Source organism: Canis lupus, chromosome 25 (assembly GCF_048164855.1).
Source record: "Canis lupus baileyi chromosome 25, mCanLup2.hap1, whole genome shotgun sequence".
In the NCBI taxonomy this organism is placed as follows: domain Eukaryota; kingdom Metazoa; phylum Chordata; class Mammalia; order Carnivora; family Canidae; genus Canis; species Canis lupus.
Window position 1 is genome coordinate 43,133,065 of NC_132862.1, and position 21,787 is coordinate 43,154,851.

The 21,787-nt window shown below is 38.8% G+C and overlaps 1 protein-coding gene and 1 long non-coding RNA gene across 27 annotated transcripts in view; both read left to right on the plus strand.

Moving 5' to 3' along the window:
* Nucleotides 1–1,809: 1,809 nt before the first annotated feature.
* Nucleotides 1,810–21,787, plus strand: part of WNK1 (WNK lysine deficient protein kinase 1) — a 150,532-nt gene continuing 130,554 nt past the window's right edge. For all 26 annotated transcript variants that reach the window (XM_072799504.1, XM_072799477.1, XM_072799480.1 and 23 more), the window contains exon 1: nt 1,810–3,579. In XM_072799504.1, coding sequence (XP_072655605.1) covers nt 2,806–3,579 — 774 coding nt within the window. In that variant the 5' untranslated portion in view covers nt 1,810–2,805. The remainder of the gene's footprint in view (nt 3,580–21,787) is intronic.
* LOC140617685 (uncharacterized) lies at nt 3,741–12,639 on the plus strand. The gene is made up of 2 exons (XR_012017866.1): nt 3,741–6,649; nt 7,425–12,639. It is a non-coding gene; the product is annotated as an uncharacterized lncRNA (long non-coding RNA).

Sequence of the window (21,787 nt, forward strand, 5' to 3'; positions counted from 1 at the left end):
TTTAGTAGTTTGTTGTTGAAAAAATCATGTTGATAAGGCATGATTATCAAGGGCCTTGACTGTGTGTATTCCAGTTGCCCCCACTGAATTTATATATTTTTATTTAACTTAAATTCAATTAGCCAACATATAGTACATCATTAGTTTCAGATGTAGTTTTCAATAATTCATCAGCTGTGTATAACACTCAGTGCTTATCACATCATGTGCCCTCCTTAATTCCCATTACCCAGGTACCCCATCCCCACCCACCTCTTCACTGAATTTATATTTTAAAGTGTTCATAATCTATTAGCTTCATGAAACCTAACAACCTTTGTTTTTAAACCCAGCTTTTTTGTAAACCTGAAAGTGTAGAGAAAATTTTTTTTGAGAAAAAATTGAAAAAGTGTATTTTACACATTAGATGAATTAATATGAATTATATAGCAAATGTTCTCTATGTGGAGTTCATCCTGATAAATTGTGGGTATTTTCTAGGAAACTGGTGGTTAACGACTCTGGTCAAGTTGCTTCCAAACGACTCATCCTCTTATTGTGGCGCTGGGCTAGGGAGTGTGCTTCTGAGTTTGTTCTATAGCGGGCGCTGATCAGAGGCAGGAGCCTGAGGACGCTCTGATGAACTAGCAGCGTACCTTTAAGATCTTCCCGCTCTTAAGACTTCTAACTGCCGTCTAACTGGCCTGGCTTCCCACTCTGATGCCCCCTGGTGCTCACCACCTGTACAATCTTGAGTCCTGCGAGGAGCGAAGGGGTCCAGAGAGTGTAAGGATGCTTTCAAGGAAAGCCTTCCATCACTGTGAACTGCATGGATCTAGATTTCCTCTATGTCCAAAGCCACGGTAAAAACTACGTGCGCGCATTCATGCACCTCTGGAGAAAGGGGATGGCCTCTCTCTAAGCCCTCGGGCAAATGAACGATGGAAATTAAACTTAACCAACTATATAGCAAAATTCAACTCCACTCTCACAAGTTTGTGGTAAAAGATGCACAGATACGTGGACCTTCTCTTTTCTCGAATCCTCGCTCACCGCGCCGTTAATTTTTTCTGGCAAAACAAAAGATTCGCTATGATCCTGATTTCAGGAGGGCAAACCATCTTCGAGAGCCAGAATATCTATCTTGAGGCTGGAGCTGAGAGTGTGGCCTTAATTGTTATGGAAGGGAAGAGGAGAAGAGGTAATAAATAGTCCGTGTCTCCTTCCCATTGGCCAATCTTCACAAAATTTCCTTAACCCTATGGAAGGAGTCCTTCAGTCCCTCTGGCTCTCTGAGCCCAGGTTCTGGTTCTTTCTGCTCTCCTTTTCTCCACCCCCATCACGCTAAAATCACTCAACACTACTGCGGCTCTCTCCATTAAAGATGAACAACGGATCATCTTTCATCGCATGGCAACCTCTTAGCTCTATCTCCCCTCTGCAAAGCATGACGGGAGTCTCTCCTCTGGTCCTGCCTCCGTCTTCTTTTTTTTTTTCTCTCGTCCCCTTTTCCACAATTAAACCCTAAATGAAGATCTTCCTAGCTAGGGTTGACTTAAGGATGGGGTTTAGCGACCCACGGCGACGCTCCCATCAGCCTCCCAGAAGGGGCGGTTTCCAAAGAAAACTACAGCTCCCATGAGGCATCAGGCTAAAGCAACCACAGAGCATCACGGAAGTCGTAGGCTCCCTTCTCCACAATCCCTTTCATTCTTCAAAGGCGAAGACTACAAATCCCAGGGAGCCCCAATACGAGCACGCCTGCGCAAGAGCCCCGAGAGCGGGGTGGGGGTGGGGCGCCCCGGCGGCGGGGGGCGGGGTCGGAGAGGGCTGTGTGGAGGCTTCGGAGTCCCGGCGCCATTTAGCGCGGAGAGTTTCCCCGGCGGACGCGGCTCTTCACCCTCGGTCACTCTGCACCCCCCATCTTCGGTGACAGAAGGCGCCTGGTGGGGGTGACTACTCTTTCCACTCCCTGACTCCCTTCACCCAGTCCTCTCGGTCTCCCCGACTCTCGGCCCAGAGAAGCAGCGGAGCTCGGGCCCCGCGGTGAGCGGCCCTCCCCTCCCCACCGTTCCCTCCCTCAGTCAGCCCCCGGCACCGGCCCGGGAGGAGACGGGGGTTTGCCAGGCCCGGGGCGGGCGGGGAGGCCTCGGGGAAGGGGGGGCCCGCTCCTCAGGCACCGAGGCTTCGTCGCTTCGGCCCTTTCCGTCCGGGCGATGGGCGCCCTGTGAGACTGTCCCCCGAGCTGGGGGCGCGTGTGGGAGGAAGCGACCGACCGACCGACTGACCGACCGGATCCCCGGCCGGCCCTCCTCGCCTCTCTCGGCCCCTCCCACTCTGCTCGGCTCCCGGGCCGCCGCCGCCCGGCAGTCGGTGCTCGTCCGTTCTAGGCGTCGCCGCCGCCCCGGGGCCTAACCCGCCCGGCTTGGGCAGCGGCGGCGGCGGGGACCTGGAGCCGCCGCCGCATCCGCCTCGTCCCAGTGCCGGCTGCCCGCCCTGCCCCTCATGACTGCGGCGCCCCTGCCGCTCCCGCCTTCCGGGCCGCCGCTCGCCGCAGGATGGATGCGGACCGTGAGGCGCTAACCCCCGCCCGCCCGCCGACGAGCCCGCCTCGTGAGCCGCAGCAGCCGCCGCAACTGGGTCCCGGGGCCCGCGTCGCCGTCGGGTCGGCTTGTCAGTGCTGAGTGAGGAGCCGTCCGGGTGCACCGGAGCCCGCCGGGAGCCCCGCAGCGGGACCCGCACGCCTCGCCGTCCGCCGGGCGCGGCCCCTCGCCCTCCCTTCGTTCACAAGTTCGAGCCCGCTCGCCTCGCTCCTGCGGACCGACCATGTCTGGTGGCGCCGCAGAGAAGCAGAGCAGCACTCCGAGCTCCCTGTTCCTCTCGCCACCGGCGCCCTCCCCCAAGAATGGCTCCAGCTCCGACTCCTCGGTGGGGGAGAAACTGGGCGGCGCGGCGCCCGACGCTGGGGCCGGCCGCACGGAGGAGTACCGGCGTCGCCGCCACACCATGGACAAGGACAGCCGTGGCGCGGCGGCGACCACCACCACCACCGAGCACCGCTTCTTCCGCCGCAGCGTCATCTGCGACTCCAACGCCACGGCGCTGGAGCTGCCCGGCCTCCCTCTGCCTCTGCCCCAGCCCGCGGTGGGGGTGTCGGTGGCTGCGCCGCAGAGCGCCCCGCCGGAGCCGCCGCGTGAGGAGACCTTGACGGCCGCCGCCGCCGTGCAGGTAGCCCAGCCGCCCCCCGCCGCTGCCGGCCCCGGGGAGCCAGTCAGCTCAGGCCCTGCCGCTGCCGCTGCCGCCGCCGCCCCCAGCAGTGCCGGCAGAGATCGGCAGGCGTCCCAGCCCAACCATGTGGGGAGCAAAGAGGAGCCTTCGGCGGCCAGGAGCGGCAGCGGCGGCGGCAGCGCCAAGGAACCACAGGAGGAACGCAGCCAGCAGCAGGATGATATCGAAGAGCTGGAGACCAAGGCCGTGGGAATGTCCAACGACGGCCGCTTTCTCAAGTTCGACATCGAAATTGGCAGAGGCTCCTTTAAGACCGTCTACAAAGGTCTGGACACTGAAACCACGGTGGAGGTCGCCTGGTGTGAACTGCAGGTATGGATGGCCCCATCGCTTACGGTGGTTTGGAGCTACGTTTGGCTCGACTAAGCCAGTTACTCCAATTCCTCCTTTAAAGTCGTTCTTTTAACCGTTCGCTCCCGCGGCGGGCAGGGGTGGAGGGGAGTGAGGGGTGGGGGGGGGGGTGTGGAGGCCAACTTTGAAAAGAGATTGAAACTAGAATTTGGGGCATGTACCTACGTAGGATAAGAGTTACTGGTAACCAAAGAGGCTTGCCACTTAGGGAAGGAGTGGTGAAAATCATCTTAGTACAAACGCGTTACCTACTTGTTATTGTTTTAGTGTCTGGCAGGAAACCCGGAATTAGTGGGAAAGTTTCTGAGTTAGGAAAGTACAGTCTTCTTGCCCCGTGCGTTTCAGTCTTAGCAGAGGCTCTGCACTTTTGAGCTGCTGGTGTGTTACATGCGAGTTTCCATCCCCGAGATCAGGCTGTACTTTTCAAATAGGAACGACTTCGTTCCTCAGTGACCTTACTTGGGATATATCTTAGTTGGTGATTGCACAGGCATTTAACATAAACCATAGAAAAGACTTTCTTCTCTCGATAAATGCTTTGGGACTAGAAAGGTACAATAAGTGTTTGATATTGTTCTACCTAATGATGCTTAATTAAGCCTGTTGGTAGCTGGTAGTTTTCTGACAGCGTTAATTAAAACTAGTATGTCTTGGGGATCCCTGGGTGGCTCAGCGGTTTAGAGCCTGCCTTCGGTCCAGGGCCTGATCCTGGAGACCCGGGATCGAGTCCCACCCACATCGGGCTCCCTGCATGGGGCCTGCTTCTCCCTCTGCCTGTGTCTCTGCCTCTCTCTCTTTCTCTCTCTGTGTCTCTTGTGACTAAATAAATAAAATCTTAAAAAAACAAAATAAAACAAAACAAAAAAACTAGTATGTCTTCAGCCCATTCACTATCCCCTGAATAGTACACGAGCCCATGTAAACTTCTGTAAGTGGTTTGAGAGTTGTAACATCACTACGGTTATTGTTATGAAAGGTTTTTAAGCCAGACTTTTTCCAGGAGTCCAAAGGACTCAAATGCTTTGCTTTTTTAACGTCTCGGGGAGGTTTTCATGGTGTAAATAATGGTGTGTCATTCTGGTTGACAAGTATATTCTACGTTTAAATAGCTAGGTTTGGGTAACTTGTTGCTTGACCTATAGCAGCTTGATTGAATGTTGTCCTCATCCAGAAGTGAACGGAGATTATTGGAAGAAGCAGAGTTCCACTGAAAAAGTCAGTTACATTATAGACGAAAAATGCTGATATTCTTGTCAAGAAAATGGACCTGAATGGACTAAAATAGGATATGAACGTTACTGAATATTCTAGTTTATTTTATCCATAAACTAATATGTCAGTACTTTGACTGTCACCCTACAAATGACCAGGGCCATATCAAATGTGAAGGGAAGTTAGCATGTGGAAGGAAGTGAACTTAAAGACTGACAAGTTCTTTAGGAACATAATAATTTCTTAAGTTTTACAGCAAATGATGTAGAACTACTAAGGCATTGTGAAATAAAAACTATTTTATGGCAGTTTATATTGGGTGCAGACGTTTTTTAAAAAGTCTCGTCAAGCCATAGCCTTATTCTTATTGGACAGTCCTCAAAAACTGATTCCTTTTGGTTTACAGGCAAAAATTCCATTTATACACTTTTTTCTTTTTTCTTGGTACAGGGGTGCCTATTGCTGCTGATCTTGGATTTTATTCTTCTGTTAAGGTTTTATTTGAATAGGTGCTTTTTAGATAAATTTTATTTGGTTACCTTACTTTCTTAAGACTGGACCCAAGTAAATGTTGAGCACTTTATGGATTGTGTTAGTTTCAATTATTTAACTTTGAAGACTTACAGAATATAATGTGTGTTTTCCTTAATCACCTGGATTTTTTTTTTTTTATGATTTTATTGATTTATTTGAGAGAGAGTGTGCCAGGACACAAGGTGTGGGGGAGGGGCAGAGAGAGGAAGACAAGCAGACTACCCTGCTCCCCCAGCAGGGAACTTAGTCTTGGGGCTCCATCCCAGGATCCTGAGATCAAGACTTGAGCCAAAGGCAGGCACTTAACCAACTGAGCCACCCAGGCACCCCTCACCTGGAATTTTTTGATAGTTTATTTATCTTGAAATTAATGATACAGTGGAAGAAATCAGTTTGTCTGATGTCATAATAATTTTGTCTAAGCTTCTCAGTTTTTCTTTGAACTCATGGCTTTTCTCTGTCTAGGCATGGCATGGTCAAATTAAAGAGTATCTGATACCTTATCATATCACCATATTATTTTTAAAGCAGTTCAGGATTTGACAGCAGAACCAAATACATCCTAGCTCATTGAATGGTACCCTAGTTTAGGAACTTCCATATGTCATTTGACCCTGTTTGTACAATTTTTCATTTTGTTTTTTGAAATATGATTTTCCTAGCCTTTATAGCAGTATGTCGGGTAGTATTTTTGGTTTCTTGACCAGGATATTTGCCTAATAACCTATTCATTAGGTGACTGAGTTTTTGGATACAAATTAAAGGACTAGTCAACGGATTACTGAAACATTGAAAAGAAAGGAAAGCTTTTTCACTAAAAGTATATATCTAATATACATATTTTTCTATAGGAAGAAAGAAATATTCAGTTATTGAGTTAAAAACCTTAGTGTATTAAAATTGGAAGAAATTATTCTGCCTGACTACTTGATAAAGAACTTGAAATTACAGAGCAGGTAAATGACTTGCTTAGAATCGTAAAGAACAAATTTTAAACTGGTTAGGATCTGATGATTTGGGAAATGTTAAAGCATTTGTTAGTCTCGTACATGGCTAATTAGTGCTTCTCAAATGAGGCTATTGTATTTTGGTGTGAAAGTCACTGTCAGATTTCTTTAGAATTCTGTAACCATAGCAAATTCTATTCTTTGGTTTGGATGTTGATTTTATCAATTCAAGTATATAAATAGACTTTTTGGGACGGAGAATGAGTGAATGTGGTATACAAATCAAACTTGTTTCCATCAAGCTAATTTTTAGAGTCACAATATGCATAACTATTAAAGTAAGTATTAATTCCTAATAAATAATATTAAGTAATACTTAATACCTAAGATACCAAGGATCTTAAGTACTAACTTTAATCCTTTAAGATACAGATTTCTTTGCTTGATTTTGTTAGGCAAATGACATGCCTTAATTTTAATACTCAGTTTCTTTGTTCAGAAAATGTTAGTGCTGGATTTTGCAGAGTTTATATTGCTGTTCTGTGGAAGGAGATTTAAGAAATGTAGCATAATTTTCTTAAGAAAATGTATTTATACTGAGATTTGTAAATGATTTTACTTTCTTTAGTACTTTTCTCCCAAATTGCTTCTAAATAAAGTTCACATGGTAACTTGATATATTCGCTTTGTACATTGATAAGATTGTTTCCAGTTTGGAAGGGAAAGTCAAATTTTGTTTAACCTGCAATATTCCTAGTGCTTGGCTCTGGCTTTCTCCCCCACCCCCTAAGTAAATTAAGGGTCATATCTCATCAAGAGCATAGGATATATTTTTGGGACTTAATTTCCTTTTTTTTTTTTTTTATTTTTAAGTTGAAGTATAGTTGACGCACAATGTTACATTAGTTTCAGGTGCACAGGTTTAAATTAATGTTTTCATAAAAAGTTTAGCAGTGCTGCAGAAATGTGATGTGGTTCTGTGATTAAGAAACCGTAACTTCTTTCTTTGCTTTAGTTCTTAAAATAACTCCTTGAACTGAATCTTCCATTTGAATATTGATAGCTTTTTTTGCCTTTATTTTTTACAATTGTGCCAAATTCCTTGTTTTTCAGGATGAGAATCTTCAGTAATTTTCAGTCCCAGGAACAAGATTTCCCGGAATAGTCTGCAGGTTTTTTTTTGTTTTAAAGTCTCAGAGTTAATGATGAGTATGGGCAACATTGAGATAACACAAGTGTAACTGCTATGCAAATTAAAGAATGATTGGTAACTTGCTTGAAGTAATCCTTTTTTCCTACTAACAAGACAGTGTAAAGACAGGATAATTTTGGTTAGGTAATATAATGATTTAAAATATACATAAATTTATTGCTGTAGGAAGTAACCTTTGGGGCAGAGATAATGAGAATTATATCAAAGTTGATTTTTCAATGATTTTTTCTTACTTGGTGTCAAAGGTTTAAATGTTTTCTATTTACTTTTTTTCTCTCATGATAAGTATCACAGCTGTTCCTAGTGAAGGGTGTTTTTTGTGTAAAACAAATGGGGAATCTGTTGTATGGTGATTGAGTTCATTTCTTGATTATCTAGGTTTTAGTGCAAGATCCTGGTCATTTGAAAGTCATTCTACTTAATCTCTATGGAAACATTCAACTAAAACTGGGCTCTCATTTTTAGCAATTATTCTAAACCTGTTGTTTAGGTTTTCTAATAGCTTCTCAGTGTTTTAGATAAAGCTGTAAAAGTAGCAAGAGTGGTTATGTTCAAATTATACTTCCTGAAAATGTTAGTATAACATGAAAAAATTCATAATAGCTATTAGGTTTTGTGGTAACAGCTCTTTATATTTACTTATGTAGCATCTTGCATTTTATTTTTCTTTCTTTCTTTTTTTTTTTTTTTAAACAGGACCACTGTAATGTGCAGGAATAGGTGAGACTTACCATGCGTGACCTGAATTTAGATTTGAAGAGGGCTTTATTTTTCTGCAGTGTAACAGTCATTAAGAACTTAACTGCCTGAATTCAAATGCTGACTCAGCTAATGATTCTGTCACTTTGGGAAACATCTGTGCTAGTTTCCTATAGATAAAATGGAATGTAATAAGAGTACCTACTTCATAGAGTTGTGACTATTAAATGAATTACATAAATATAAAACATTTAGGACAGGGCCTGGCACATAAGTGTTAACTATGATGATACATCAGGTTTTTAGACTGTTTTTTTTTTTTTTTTTTGAGGCTGTGAACATTTTGTTTGATTTGTCTATATTCTTGAAAATTCATGTAGCAAAACTCTTATTGTTGCTTATCATTTTTAGGGGGAACTTTGGAGTTGGAACATATTATCATCAGTGCTTTGAAATTCTTTAGCTTTGCCTGTATTCTGGCCTAACTTTGTAATTTCATGACCTGTCACTATCTCAGATGCCAGACTTTTTGAATTTGCTAAGATGTTTTTCCTTTTGGGATCATTCTTATAATATTCTTCAAAATAATTGGAAACTGTTTATATTCTTTGGCTACTTTAACTAGTCCTTGAGCACTTTGAAGATATAAGTAGATTCTCAGTGTACTTTAATAAATACTACGTTCTTTTCTAAGTTAGAAGTAGTTGTAGATCTTAGAGTTGTTTTATCCATACTCTTTTCCTCTCTTTGGTCCACAGCAGATTTTCTAATCTTGTATTTGGAGAGTTCACTGTAGTATAACACAATACTATGTAATGGAAAAGACCTCTAAGGCAGAACATTTGAGTTCTCTGGTACTCCGTTTTCTGACCCTGAGTAAGGAATTTAATTTGTAATGCTGATTTATTAGTAATATGACCTAACTGGATTTTTTTTTTTTTTTAAGATTTTATTTATTTGAGAAAGAGTGAGAGCTAGAGTGAGAGAGAGAGTACAAGCACATACAGAGGGAGAGAGAGCAGCAGATTCCCCACTGAGCAGGGAGCTTGATGTGGGGCTCGATCCCAGGATCCTGGGATCATGACCTGGGGTAAGGGTAGTCACTTAGAAGACAGACACCCAGGCACCCCGACTTAACTAGATTGTTGAAGATAACTGAAAAACTGTGTGAGGGTACTTTGTGAAGTGTTACAGATAATGAAAGGATAATGGTGCTTTAAAAAAAAATCCATTTTGAAAAGGTTTATGTTGTCACTTGTTACAAATTGGGTTGTCTATTTTGAACTTCTTAAAGTTGGGTTTTAGGACATGCAAGAGAAAATTAGGGAAAAGGCACTGGAATTATAATGTTTGAGTTAATAAGCTACATTAGAAAGATAAATTGCTTTGCTCACAACTTTGTTTAGCTCTGGGAAAGTTAAAAAGCAAAATTTTAAAAATCTGGAAGAGAATAGCACTCATTCATATTCTAGTATTGACATAGATTCTTTCTATCCCCACCTTTTCCTAATTGATCTCAACTGGATTAATCCAAATAAAAATCAGTAAAGAAATAAAGTTCCTAGTTAGAAAAAAAAATTGGTTTTTAGGAACTTTTTGGTTTTTCAGTTTTAGGAATTTTATCAAATCTTAAGAAAAAGGGGAGCAGATTGAAGAGAAGTTGCCAGAAGCTCTTCTTAAGAGTTTTATTATTTGGGAGAGGGTGGTGTCTTTATCAGGTGGCTTACTTAATATTGTGTGTACTTATTAAAAGATTGGTTATTTGATATTCTACATGAGTGGAATGATGTCATTAATTTGCTTTGTTCTGTAATTGACTTACTCGATCATATCTCCACCTTAATTTATATTAATTTAGATTTTTCAGATAGTCTTTTTTTTTTTTCTTTTTTTTTTTTTTTTTAAAGAGGTGGGGACAGAGGGAAAGAATCTTAAGCAGAGTCCATGCCCAGTACACAACTGACCTCACAATCCTGAGATCATGACCTGAGCTGAAATCACCAGTTGGACGCTTAACCAACTGAGCCATCCAGGCACATTTCAGATGAGGTTTCATAAAGATTTTATTTTTTGACATTGTGACGTGAATCTTGGTATTGTAAGATTGACATATTAGGTGTGCTATACTAAATGTGCTTAATAATTTTTAGGAAAGAATCCTCAGTTAAACTGTCATCACAAGCAGATACAGTTTTTCGAGGAATTCAAGAATTCTTAAGAAATTTAAGAATTTAGGATTAATTTAAGAAAGAGTGTTTAGAAATCTACTTGGTACAATCATCAGATTAGTGAAGAAAAACCACACTAATTATTTCTGTAGAAATAATTGCTTTTATGCAGCCAAGGTTCAGCTTCTCAGAGACAAGTGATTTCTTTTTTGTCAGTATGTGCATGGTGGATGGTCTTGTGTTACTTAAACACAAACTAATATATAAACTAAGCAGTGAGAGGTGAAACTAATTAGTAGATCAAATCGTTATTGATATGCTTGGGATAATAAGATCACTTTAATGGCTAATAGTTTTGTGTTAAATAACCTGATATATCCATCTCTGTGTGGATACTCTCCTTATTTGGACTGGTAAGTCATTGTGGATGAAAGTAAATTTGGGAAATTCACAGGTCATCTCTTTGACATGCTGAAGATATCCTAGACATCATTATCATATTTATATTTACATGCTCTTTGAATGCTTCACACACCTCTCCCACACAAATACTCAACTATAGGAAACGGAGAGTAAACAAAAGGATTTTAGGTAGATTTGCATAGTAATAATAGTGGAGAATGGATTTAAGGTGTACAAGGGATATGTAGAGTTTAGTTAGGGGTACGAATATGAGACCTCTGCAGCCTGAATGAGGGCAGTAGTGGTTAAAAGAATCTTTAAGTATTTTGGAGATAAAATATGCAGAGTTTAGTGATGAATTGGCATTTGGAGGAAAAATAAAGCACAGATAAAAGGGTAGAGATAGATGATTGTGCTGTTAACTGAGAGAATAAGAATTAGGGGTTTTGTTTTGGGGGAGGGGAAAGGCTATGGAGATCTATTCAGTTGACATGTTAAGTCTGAGGTACTTGGGATACCTCCAGAAAGAAGTTCAATAGGCAATTGTCTTTATCAGGTGGCTTACTTAATATTGTGTGTACTTTCTAAAAGATTGATTATTTGATATTCTTCATGAGAGGAACATTACTGAAGCTCATTACATTACTGAACCTCAAAGAATAGGTTCAAGGTAAAGCTATAGATTCCCAAATGTCTGTTAGTCATAGCTGAAATAATGCAAGTACATGAAATCATCCAGGGAGAGGATATATCTAAATACATAGAGATGGAGGAAGAGAGAGAGGATGATAATTTTCCCAGGGCAAAATAGGAATAATTAACAAGTGGACAGAGGATAAAAAGAGACCAGGGGTTGGGCTAACTAGAACACTGGAAGAATGGCAATATCAAGGGAATAAAATTTTAAGAAACGATTATAGTAGAGAAATCCAATTTGCATAGTAGTAATTTTGGAGAATAGATTTTAGAAGGACTAGAAAAGAATTATAGAGATTAGTTAGGCTTTGGAAATTGTTTATTGCATTTGGGTATTAAGTCATTAACAGCGAAATTCAGGATTATCTAAGAGGAGATATGAGCAAGGGTAGATGTAAGTCACCGATAACATCCTAGATATATGTACTGTTTGCTAGCCTCCTGTGGCTATTTAACTTAATTAAAATAAAATTTTAAAACTCAATTCTTTGCACTAGCCACATTTCAGGTACTCAAAAGCCATGTGAGTGTACCATATTGGATGGTACAGATATAGAGCATTTCCATCATTGTGGGGAGTTCTATTGGAACATGCTGTATCTAGATCTTGGGTAGAGTTGTGTTTTTTTTCAATAGCTTGATTGAGATATAATTTGCACATCATAAAGAATATAACAGTGTGGGGCACCTGGGTGGCTCAGTTAAGCATCTGACTCGATTTTGGCTCAGGTCATCATGATCTCAGGGTTGTGAGATACTCTCTCTTCCTTTGCCCCTCTGCTGCGCCCCCTCCCTCCCAAAATACACACACAGCATAGTGCTTTTATAGCTTAAGTTACATATTTTAAAGATGTATGTATTCTGTATTAATAAAAAATTTTTTTTGGGGGAAAAGATATGCAAAGGATGTTATCACAAACTCAAATATATGTGCAGAATTAACAGATTTACATATATCACGTTATGCTCCAGATATTTGGTGATCTTACAATTTCAGAATAGAGGAAAATTTGTGGTGGATTTAAGGGAGTGGCTGAGGAAGGTTAAGAACTAGAGATAATAAGAGTAGGCTATTTCTTTAGACAAGTTTGAATGAGTATGGGTCAAGAAAGATTGGCTAAGTAGAAGGTATGATCAAGGATGAGATGGATAGATAAGGAAAAGGTCTTTAAAACTTGAAACACTGAAATATAGTATTTGCTTACTCTACTTCATTATCTGTGTTAAGGTTCTGTTCTAAGCTAATTGTTTTATTTTTGGTTATTCTTTATGAATAGTTAGGTTTAGTCCAAATAAGTTTTCATACTTCATGCTATTTATTAACTAGTGTCCAGATGAATACTTACCAGAATACTCTTTGAAAGTAATGTTTTGATTAAAGTGTTTCCCTTCTATAATCTCTGGCTTTCTTGTTACATTTATGTAATAGTGTGGTGATATATACTTTACTTTATAAGTGAGCATCTCTGAAATAACCATCTTTGTCACTTGAGGAAACAGCCAGATTTATTTATTTATTTATTTATTTTTTTAAATTTTTTATTTATTTATGATAGTCACAGAGAGAGAGAGAGAGAGAGGCAGAGACACAGGCAGAGGGAGAAGCAGGCTCCATGCACCGGGAGCCTGATGTGGGATTCGATCCCGGGTCTCCAGGATCACGCCCTGGGCCAAAGGCAGGCGCCAAACCGCTGCGCCACCCAGGGATCCCAAACAGCCAGATTTAAAATAAAATTTTATCATAGGAAAGATTCTGAGTTACTATACTGTTTCTAGGATGTGGTAAAAATGCGCTTTTCTATAACAAAAGCCCTAAATACTGCGTACCTTTCTTCAGCCCCCCCCCTTTTTTTTTTGCAAAATGTTCCTTGCTAATTAATCTGGAAAAGTGTTAATAATCACTAATACCGGAACGCCTTGGTGGCTCAGTGTGAGTGTCTGCCTTTGGCTCAGGGCATGATCTTGGAATCCTGGGATTGAGTTTCATTTTGGGATCCCTGCAAGGAGCCTGCTTCTCCCTCTGCCTATGTCTCTGCCTCTCTCTCTGTCTCTCATGAATAAATAAATGAAATCTTAAAAAAAAAAATCACTAATACCTAGCTAATAAGAGCCTTTTTTTTTTTTTTGCAACAGGCACAGTGCTGTTTTACTTATTAATAATTTAATTATTAAAGAATTATTTGTAATTCTCATAATAGTATAAGGCATATGTTTTCTTAATTTTATATCTGAAGAAACTAACTCAGTTTTAATAACTTATTTAATTAAGATCATGGCATATTTTATTTTTTCCACTGCAGAATGCTTCAGTTAAACCAGGAAGAAGAGTTTGAATTATTGTGGAATTCTAAGTCCTTTTGCTCTATTTAGCAATTATAACTAATTCTTGAGCATCTTATACCTTTACTTTGACTTCATGAAATAAATCTTTATTTAAATGTTCTTTTAGCCAGTATTTATATGTAGATACTATAAGGAGGGGGAGATGGCAGGGCTTTTTAAATTAACTTTTATTGTGTGTTCAGAGTTTTTTAGATGCTATTTTCATCCATTGGCTATCACAGGATGTTCTGTTTACATTTAAGTATTTAAGGTGAAGCAATATTTCTGTGGTCTATGTGTATCAGATTTCCTAATAGAGACAAATTGAGTGGCTGTAGTGTTAGGACGATTTTTGTCAGTGCTCTTTAACAACTTCTATGTATAAATATTGTTCATTTTCAAGTATTACATTGTATGTAAAAATTAAATTTCTAAATTCCTAAAGTTGTTAGGTACCGATGCTACTTTTTACTTAACCAGGAAAGCAGAATTAAAGGATATTGGAGTACTTAATGAATAGATCAACATGTTGTTACTGTATAATTAACAGAGGACTTAGTTTTATTTGTGGAGATTGAAGTTTTAACTAGTTTAGTTCTTGATACTGATGATATGAATTGACCTTTTTCCTTGATTTAAAAAAGAATCTTGTTACTTTTTTTTCTTCACTGTGTAGTTTGACATATTACATATGCTCTTGAGAAGGATTTGGCTCTCATGTATGAGCTACAGATAGAAAGCTCATTTAAATTACATAATTATGTTTTGAAATCTTCTGGAATGTTTAATCAGCATTGTTATGGGAATAAGATGTTAGCTTACCTCCAGTAAGATTTCCAGATAAATGAGATTTTCTTCCTGAAGTATCAAGACTTTGTATTAATTTAGTAAAACACTTGAAGTGTATCACTTGATATTATTTGCCTGTGTAATACACCAGCACAGACTAATAAGCATATCATGCCATCAGCCTGGATCCCTGTATGTTCTTTAGACTAAAATGGTTCTTTGAAGTCAGTCAGTTCCGCAGCCTGTTATACCAGGAGTAATCCATGCTTAGGCACATAAGATCTTGCCTCAAAGTATGGCAGATTGTTCAAAATATTCTTGTTTTGTTTAGAGTAACTGGGTCTGTAGGGGTTTTCAGCTTCAGCTATATAGAGTACAAATCACCCATCCGTCTTTCATCCCAAGCATAGATTTAGGCTTTCATTCTCTTTTCCTTTAAGGTAAGTTGCATTATTTTGGTTGTTCAGGATGGGGGAGACTTTCCAGCCAGTGGCCCTCATTCAGGGCCATTTATTTTAAGTCTGTCAGAATTTCGAATAACAGTAAACTTAAAAGGGAAGGTCTTGGAATCTCCACACTTACCAAAAGCCTTTTTTTTGCATACTTCTACACACTTTCTCTTAGGTCAATCCCACTTAATATCATTGGTAGGGATACTTTTATCAAGTCAAAAACAGAGTCTGCTCTGTACCTTCTCTGTTCGTTTCAATTACATTACTGAGAAGCATCACTCAAGTGATTCTTCCCAGAACAAAGTAGGTGATGCCTAGGTGCATTGCTCTTTTCTGCCTAGACAAAAAAAAAAAGCCACCAGCAATTTTTTAATGGTAGACTCTCAACTTAAATATTTGTTCTGCCTGACCAAGCATCCTATTACATAGAGGTGCTAGTTTAGATATTACTTTTGGTAACATAAGTGGAGGGGGCAGGGCATAATGATACTCTGCTGGGGAGAATCTTGACCATTTTCTATCCCTTTTATAAGGACAGAAGTCAAGCGTCCATATTTGCCAAAAATGCCACTATTACATAATGGCTTTCACAGATCTTACTGAATAATACTCTACTTGAGTATTTTATTTTAATGTTTTAAACATCTATCATCCTTAACCCTCTTCAATATGTAAAAATGACTTAACAACCAGTACTTAGCTATTACACAATAGGAACTTTTTTCCTCTTTATGTGATAGATATACTAAAACCTCAAAAAAACCTTTTTACTATGAAATACTTAACAGTTGTTCCAGATTGGGCCAGAAGCTGCCTTTTGTGTCCTTTTTATTAACATGTCCCTGTCGTTTTGGATGATGTCCTTATTTTCTGCACAAGATGTTCTTTCCCCACCCTGGCCCTGGACCAGCCGTTTCTCCAAGGAGGCAGGTCCCTTATAGTATAGAATGGAATTCAGAAAGCAATGTCTGAGTTTGGATGTACTCATGGATACTGGGGCATCACAGTTTCCAGATTTTTAAGTGAAGAGTTAGGAAGTATTTATATGTATACATGAGTGCGTGTGCCTCTGTGTATATGTATGCATATGTATATATTTTAAATATTTTATTTGAGAGAGAGAGCAGTGCAAGAGAAAGAGCACAGGAGCCAGGGGGGAGAGGCAAAGGGAGAGGGAGAAGCATGCTCCCCATTTTAGCAGGGATCCCAGAATCCTGGGATCATGACCTAAGCCAAAGGCAGACGCTTAACCAACTGAGCCACGCAGGTGCCCCTGATTAATTGATTTTCAATAAAGGTACCAAGGTAATTAGTGAAGGAAAAAAAATTTAGCATCCAGACTGAGATGTGCAGGTGTAAGTTACACACTGGATTTTGAAGACTTAGTAAAAAACAAAGTTAAAATATTCCAATTAAAAAAATGATTACATGTTGAAACAATCATATTTGGATATATTGGGTAAATATATTTCATCTGATTCTTTTTACTTTTTTAAATGTGGCTACTTGACAATTTAACATTGCATGTATAGTTCACATTGTTTCTCTTGGCCACCTCTGACCTAGACTATGTGTTAAAATAAAATGCTGTAAAAGAGCTCATGCTATAGTAAATTAAGTATATTACTTCCTTTAAAAAAATGTTAGCACCTTCCTTTTTGTGGTTTCTTTTATTAGTACCCTTTACAAACCATAATTCTTTTGCTGTTGCTGAACAGAGAAATTTGGGTTTTTAAAGTCTTTTCTGTGGTGCTTTTAATATCTGATTATTTTATGAAATTGGCATTTTAGTCCTTTAAAATTTTATCTTGTATTTTGTTATTTACTAAATGTCTGTATCAGAAATACTTCTTGTGGTCTTGTTCTTTGAGTATTTTAGTTGTTGCTAAGAATGTTAGAAGTCAGTTTTTATTGCAAATATCTTGAAATATTTGGTAAATACTTTTGTCTATTTTGCATAAACTGCTAATACATGTTTAGATGTATACTGAATGTGTAAACTTGCTGCTTTATTTATATTTTTAAATTATTTCTGGCCATTGTGTCTCCTTAAACTTGTTAACCAACTTAGTGCCCATATTCATATTTTAATGAAAGTGAGAAAAAGGTTAAGTTGATTTTTGATATCTTTTGCTTATGAAAGAGATAGTATTTGTAGTTCAACTATTTGTGTTAACTTTTTCCCTAAAGAGTTGATTCATGGCCACGGTGAATAAGGGTGAAAAGATTAGTGAAAAGGGTACAGTAAATAGGGGTGTACAATAAAGGTGAAAAGATCAATGAAAACATCTCTAATTGCTTAATTTTCATAAAGCTGTAAAATACCTTTTTTTTTTTTAAGATTTTATTTATTTATTCATGAGAGACACAGAGAGAGGCAGAGACATAGGCAGAGGGAGAAGCAGGCACCATGCAGGAAGCCTAATGAGGGACTCAATCCCAGGACTCCAGGGCGTGATCCTGAACTGCTGAGCCATCCAGGCGTCCCAAGTTGTAAAATAGCGGAGATGCCAAAGCTGTGCTTTTCTTCTCTCCTCTCTCCTCTCTTCTCTCTTCTCTCTTCTCTCTTCTCTCTTCTCTCTTCTCTCTTCTCTCCTCTCTCCTCTTTCTTTTTCTTTTTCTTTTTCTTTTTCTTTTTTAGCAGTGCTTTTCAAAATCTAAATAGTAATAATCACAGAAGCTTCCTTCCCTTTTTGTATAAGGTTTGTTTGATAGTCATTGTTTAGAAAATGCTAATTTGATTTTGACTCTGTTACTGGAGTCGTAACTTATTTCTACCTTAGGTTTTGTAACTATCCTTAAATCACACAAAATAATTTTGAAGAAAGAACTTTATAGAAGTAATATATTCTCATTGTAAAATAATTCTTTTCCTCTAATTAGGAAATTAGAGGAAAAGAAATCTAAATAAATGACCTGCATTGAATCCCTGTAACTGGAGATAAGTCTTGTTACCATTTCTAACAGTCTAATTTCTCTTCGTGATTTTTGTTTTTATAGTGTGATCATATTGTATGGTGATAGTTTGCCTGTTTTACTGCATAGCAAAAGCATTTTCCTATTTAAAAATTTGACCTATTTAGATCAAAACAACAAATACTGTTTGTATTCTTTAATCCTAATTGGGGTATGTGTTCCCCTAGTTTTGATTGTTCTGTATAGTGGCATAATTTGCCTGATTTACCTCACAGAAAAACACATTTCTTATGTTAAAAATAAGAAATTTTAGATAAAAATATGTATTATTTTTTGTAATTGTTTTTTGAGACTTTGTACTACTACTACACATGCAGTTGTGACATCAGTTTCAGAACTAACATTTTGATCTTAGAGTGTGTAACACTTGAATTCCTACTTGACTATGTATTTTTAATTCTCAAGAGAAAAATCAGTTAGAATGTTTGGCCCACAAATTGCTAACAATTAGTTACAACTGTCTAGTAAATTGGTCATTGATGCATTTGGTGATTATCAACAGAAGTTTAAAAGTCATGGTTGATATATTGCAAAACTGATTTTTTTCACTCTCACCCTTTGTTCAGAAATTTGCAGAAAGTTCATTCACTACCTCTCATGATTTTGGGATGGTCAGAATATTTTATTTTATCATTTTTAAAAGATTTTATTTATTCATGAGAGAGGCAGAGAGACAGAAAGGCAGAGACATAAGTAGAGGGAGAAGTAGGCTCCCTGCAGGGAGCCTGATGTAGGACTTGATCCCAGGACCCTGGGACCACACCCTGGGCCCAATGCAGACACTCAACCGCTGAGCCACCCAGCCTCCCGGTCAGAATATTTTTATTTTATTTTATTTTATTTTATTTTATTTTATTTTATTTTATTTTATTTTATTTTATTATTTTATTTTATTATTTTATTTTATTTTATCTTATTTTATTATTTTATTTTATTATTTTTTATATTTTATTTTATATATATTTTAAAGATTTATTTATTTATTCATGAGAGAGAGAGAGAGAGAGGGGCAGAGACACAGGCAGAGGGAGAACCAGGCTCCATGCAGGGAGCCTGACGTGAGACTCGATCCCAGGACCTCAGAAGACGGTGCTAAACTGCTGAGCCACCGGGGCTGGCCCCGGTCAGAATATTTTAAATCAGTAGTTTGCTTTTAGAACAGTGTTACTGTACTGGTACAGTTTTAAAGAGCCAAGTATTAGTACATCGAAAATTCTTTGAGGAAGGTTGATTTTGTATATTGACTAAACTACAAGAGAAAATGCCTTAGTGTGCTTTTTCTACTTCCTACCCCTAGGAAGACCCCCCTCCCCCCCCAGTAGAAACCATTGAAGTCTGTTGGCAGTCACAATACTTATACTGTATGCAGTAAACACCCTTGCAAGACTATCCGCAACCTGATCACACAAGAAATGATTCACCACACAGTTGCCAGAGGAGAAGGAAAAAAAAATTAACAGGCTTGTTTTTGGGGATAAAGGAGAGAAATAAAGATTATACCTAATTGATGAGTGTCCCATGGGCAAGAGCTGAACTAGAGATGTGTTCAACTAGCAGCAGCAGTTGTGGAAAAAGTACAAGGCAAATAGCTCTCTCCATTAATTTACTTCTGTAGGTTAATTTTTTTAATATTCAAAATATTTATTATGGTTTTCATTTATAAAAATGTATATTTTTAAAGGGGTGGGAGATTGTTAAATACTTCATACTAGGCAGACCTTGTTATTAAGAACCCCTCCACTGTAGTAACTTCCTCCAGTTCCTACATTCACAAGTGCAGGGTACGTATATAAATATCCACGCACACACATCCACATACTGCCTCAAGAGCTGGGAAGACTCAGAGTTACTGGCCACACTACTGAGCCTCTGGTGGATTCATCCAAATGGCTCACCAGGAGAGCAACTGGCTCAGTTCCTTTTCTCCAGTCTCTCCCTTTACAGAGACTGAGAACCCAAAGTCATAGAGTTACATCCGACTTGTAAAAGCAAGAGGCTTCTGTCTGAGGATGAGGATAAGCAAAGTGGGAAAAAGGATGAAGCTAAGAACACCAAACACCTTTAGCTGGAGTTGTCTGTCACTGCAAGAGGTCAAGGGACTAGGGCAAGATAACTTAAATCTTCTTCCTTTATTTAAATTGTGTTAAGTCTATTCTAGAGCATGCCAAAGATGTTTTTAAAATATAGGAAATTCTTAATGCATTTAAAGGGAGTTACTTCCTAGTTGTTTTTTACCCCGTTCCAGAAGCAATATATACTTAGGGACATCTTAAAAGACAGAAGAATAGAAACCAAAATAAGCCCACTAAAGTTCTGTCACTAAAAGACAATGCTAGTGTATCAGTTGGGAATATTTTCCTTTTCTCTCTCCCCTAAAATGGGTTTTATATTTATTCAACCAATATTTATTAAAGTCTATGTGCATGGTACTGTCTTAGTTGGCAAGTAGAGGAAAAAACCCTGCCCTCAGAGAACTTATGTTTCTGCTGGGATCATGGGCGTGTGTGTATGTATAATTTTATTAATGATAATTTTATAATTCATTGGAATGTAGGAATTAGTATAAACATTTTAGCAGCTGCGTGATAGTTCCTTATGCAGAAACACCATAATTTACCAATTGTTATTAAGTTATATTTTCTCTTATAAATACAGTAGGCATGAGTCTTATCTGTAAGATTGTAACTGTGAAATATATTCTCATTTTACTAAAATTTAATCTATTGTGACCTTACCTAATTGTGTTCATCATTATTCCCCTGTACAATTACTCCTCCCCCCAGTCTTTGGATAGCTTCATATATTCATATATTCTAGAACATTTATCAGGAAAGGGCTTTCCAGTCTGCTACCTACACTGCTTGTCAATGACATGCTATTTATAGCATGCCTGAAAAGTTCTTTCCAAGGCCAACTTATGGAGAACAGTGAGTATCCTATGCAGAATTTTCTAAAACAAAGTTCTTGCTGTCTTTGTCTCTCTCTTAACCCCACCACACCCCCATCCTCTTCTTCCACATGCCACTTCCAGTGGGATTAGGGGCAGGGGTATTCATCTTGATCTGGATGAATCCTCTGAGTCCAGTCCCTTCTTTTCCCCCAGTTTCTACCGTCATTCTTTCCATCCCCTCCCTCTCTAGTATAGTCTAGTCTAGTATAACTTCTAGTATAACTAGCTGAACTTCTCTTTTTGGGCCTGGAGTTTTTCAAACAAGCCAGATGAGGAGATTGTCTTCTAATTGCTGGTTCTGAAATAACACAAAAGATTTTGGAGTGGGGGAAAGGAATTTACCTATTGCCTTGTGAAAAAAACACAAATTAATACTTGAGATTTCACTATTTAGACCTGTTTTTTTTTTAGGATTAAATTTCAGAATGTAATTATTGGTTTCTAAGGTTATGAACATTTAAATATTTTCTACAATCAGATTGTTTCCATAAGGTATAAACTCGTGTATATTTTCAGTGCCCCAAGTGAGAGCTCTTTTATTTATCAATACTATAATCTTAAAACTTTCTCATTGTTTTATATTTTATTTCTTAAGAACTTTCCCCGTATACTTGATAACAAATTGTATATTATCTTTTGTGTTTTGATATTTTGCCTACTTTCAGGTGCTTTACTCCCCTAATCAGTTTTCAAAGCAAAATTAATAATCCTTTGTTATATTTTTGGAAAATGTTTTTCAATGCTGGGAATCGAGTGTCAATATGATACTCTCTTTTTTCCTTCATTAGAGTTAATTGTTTTTTAGAGCA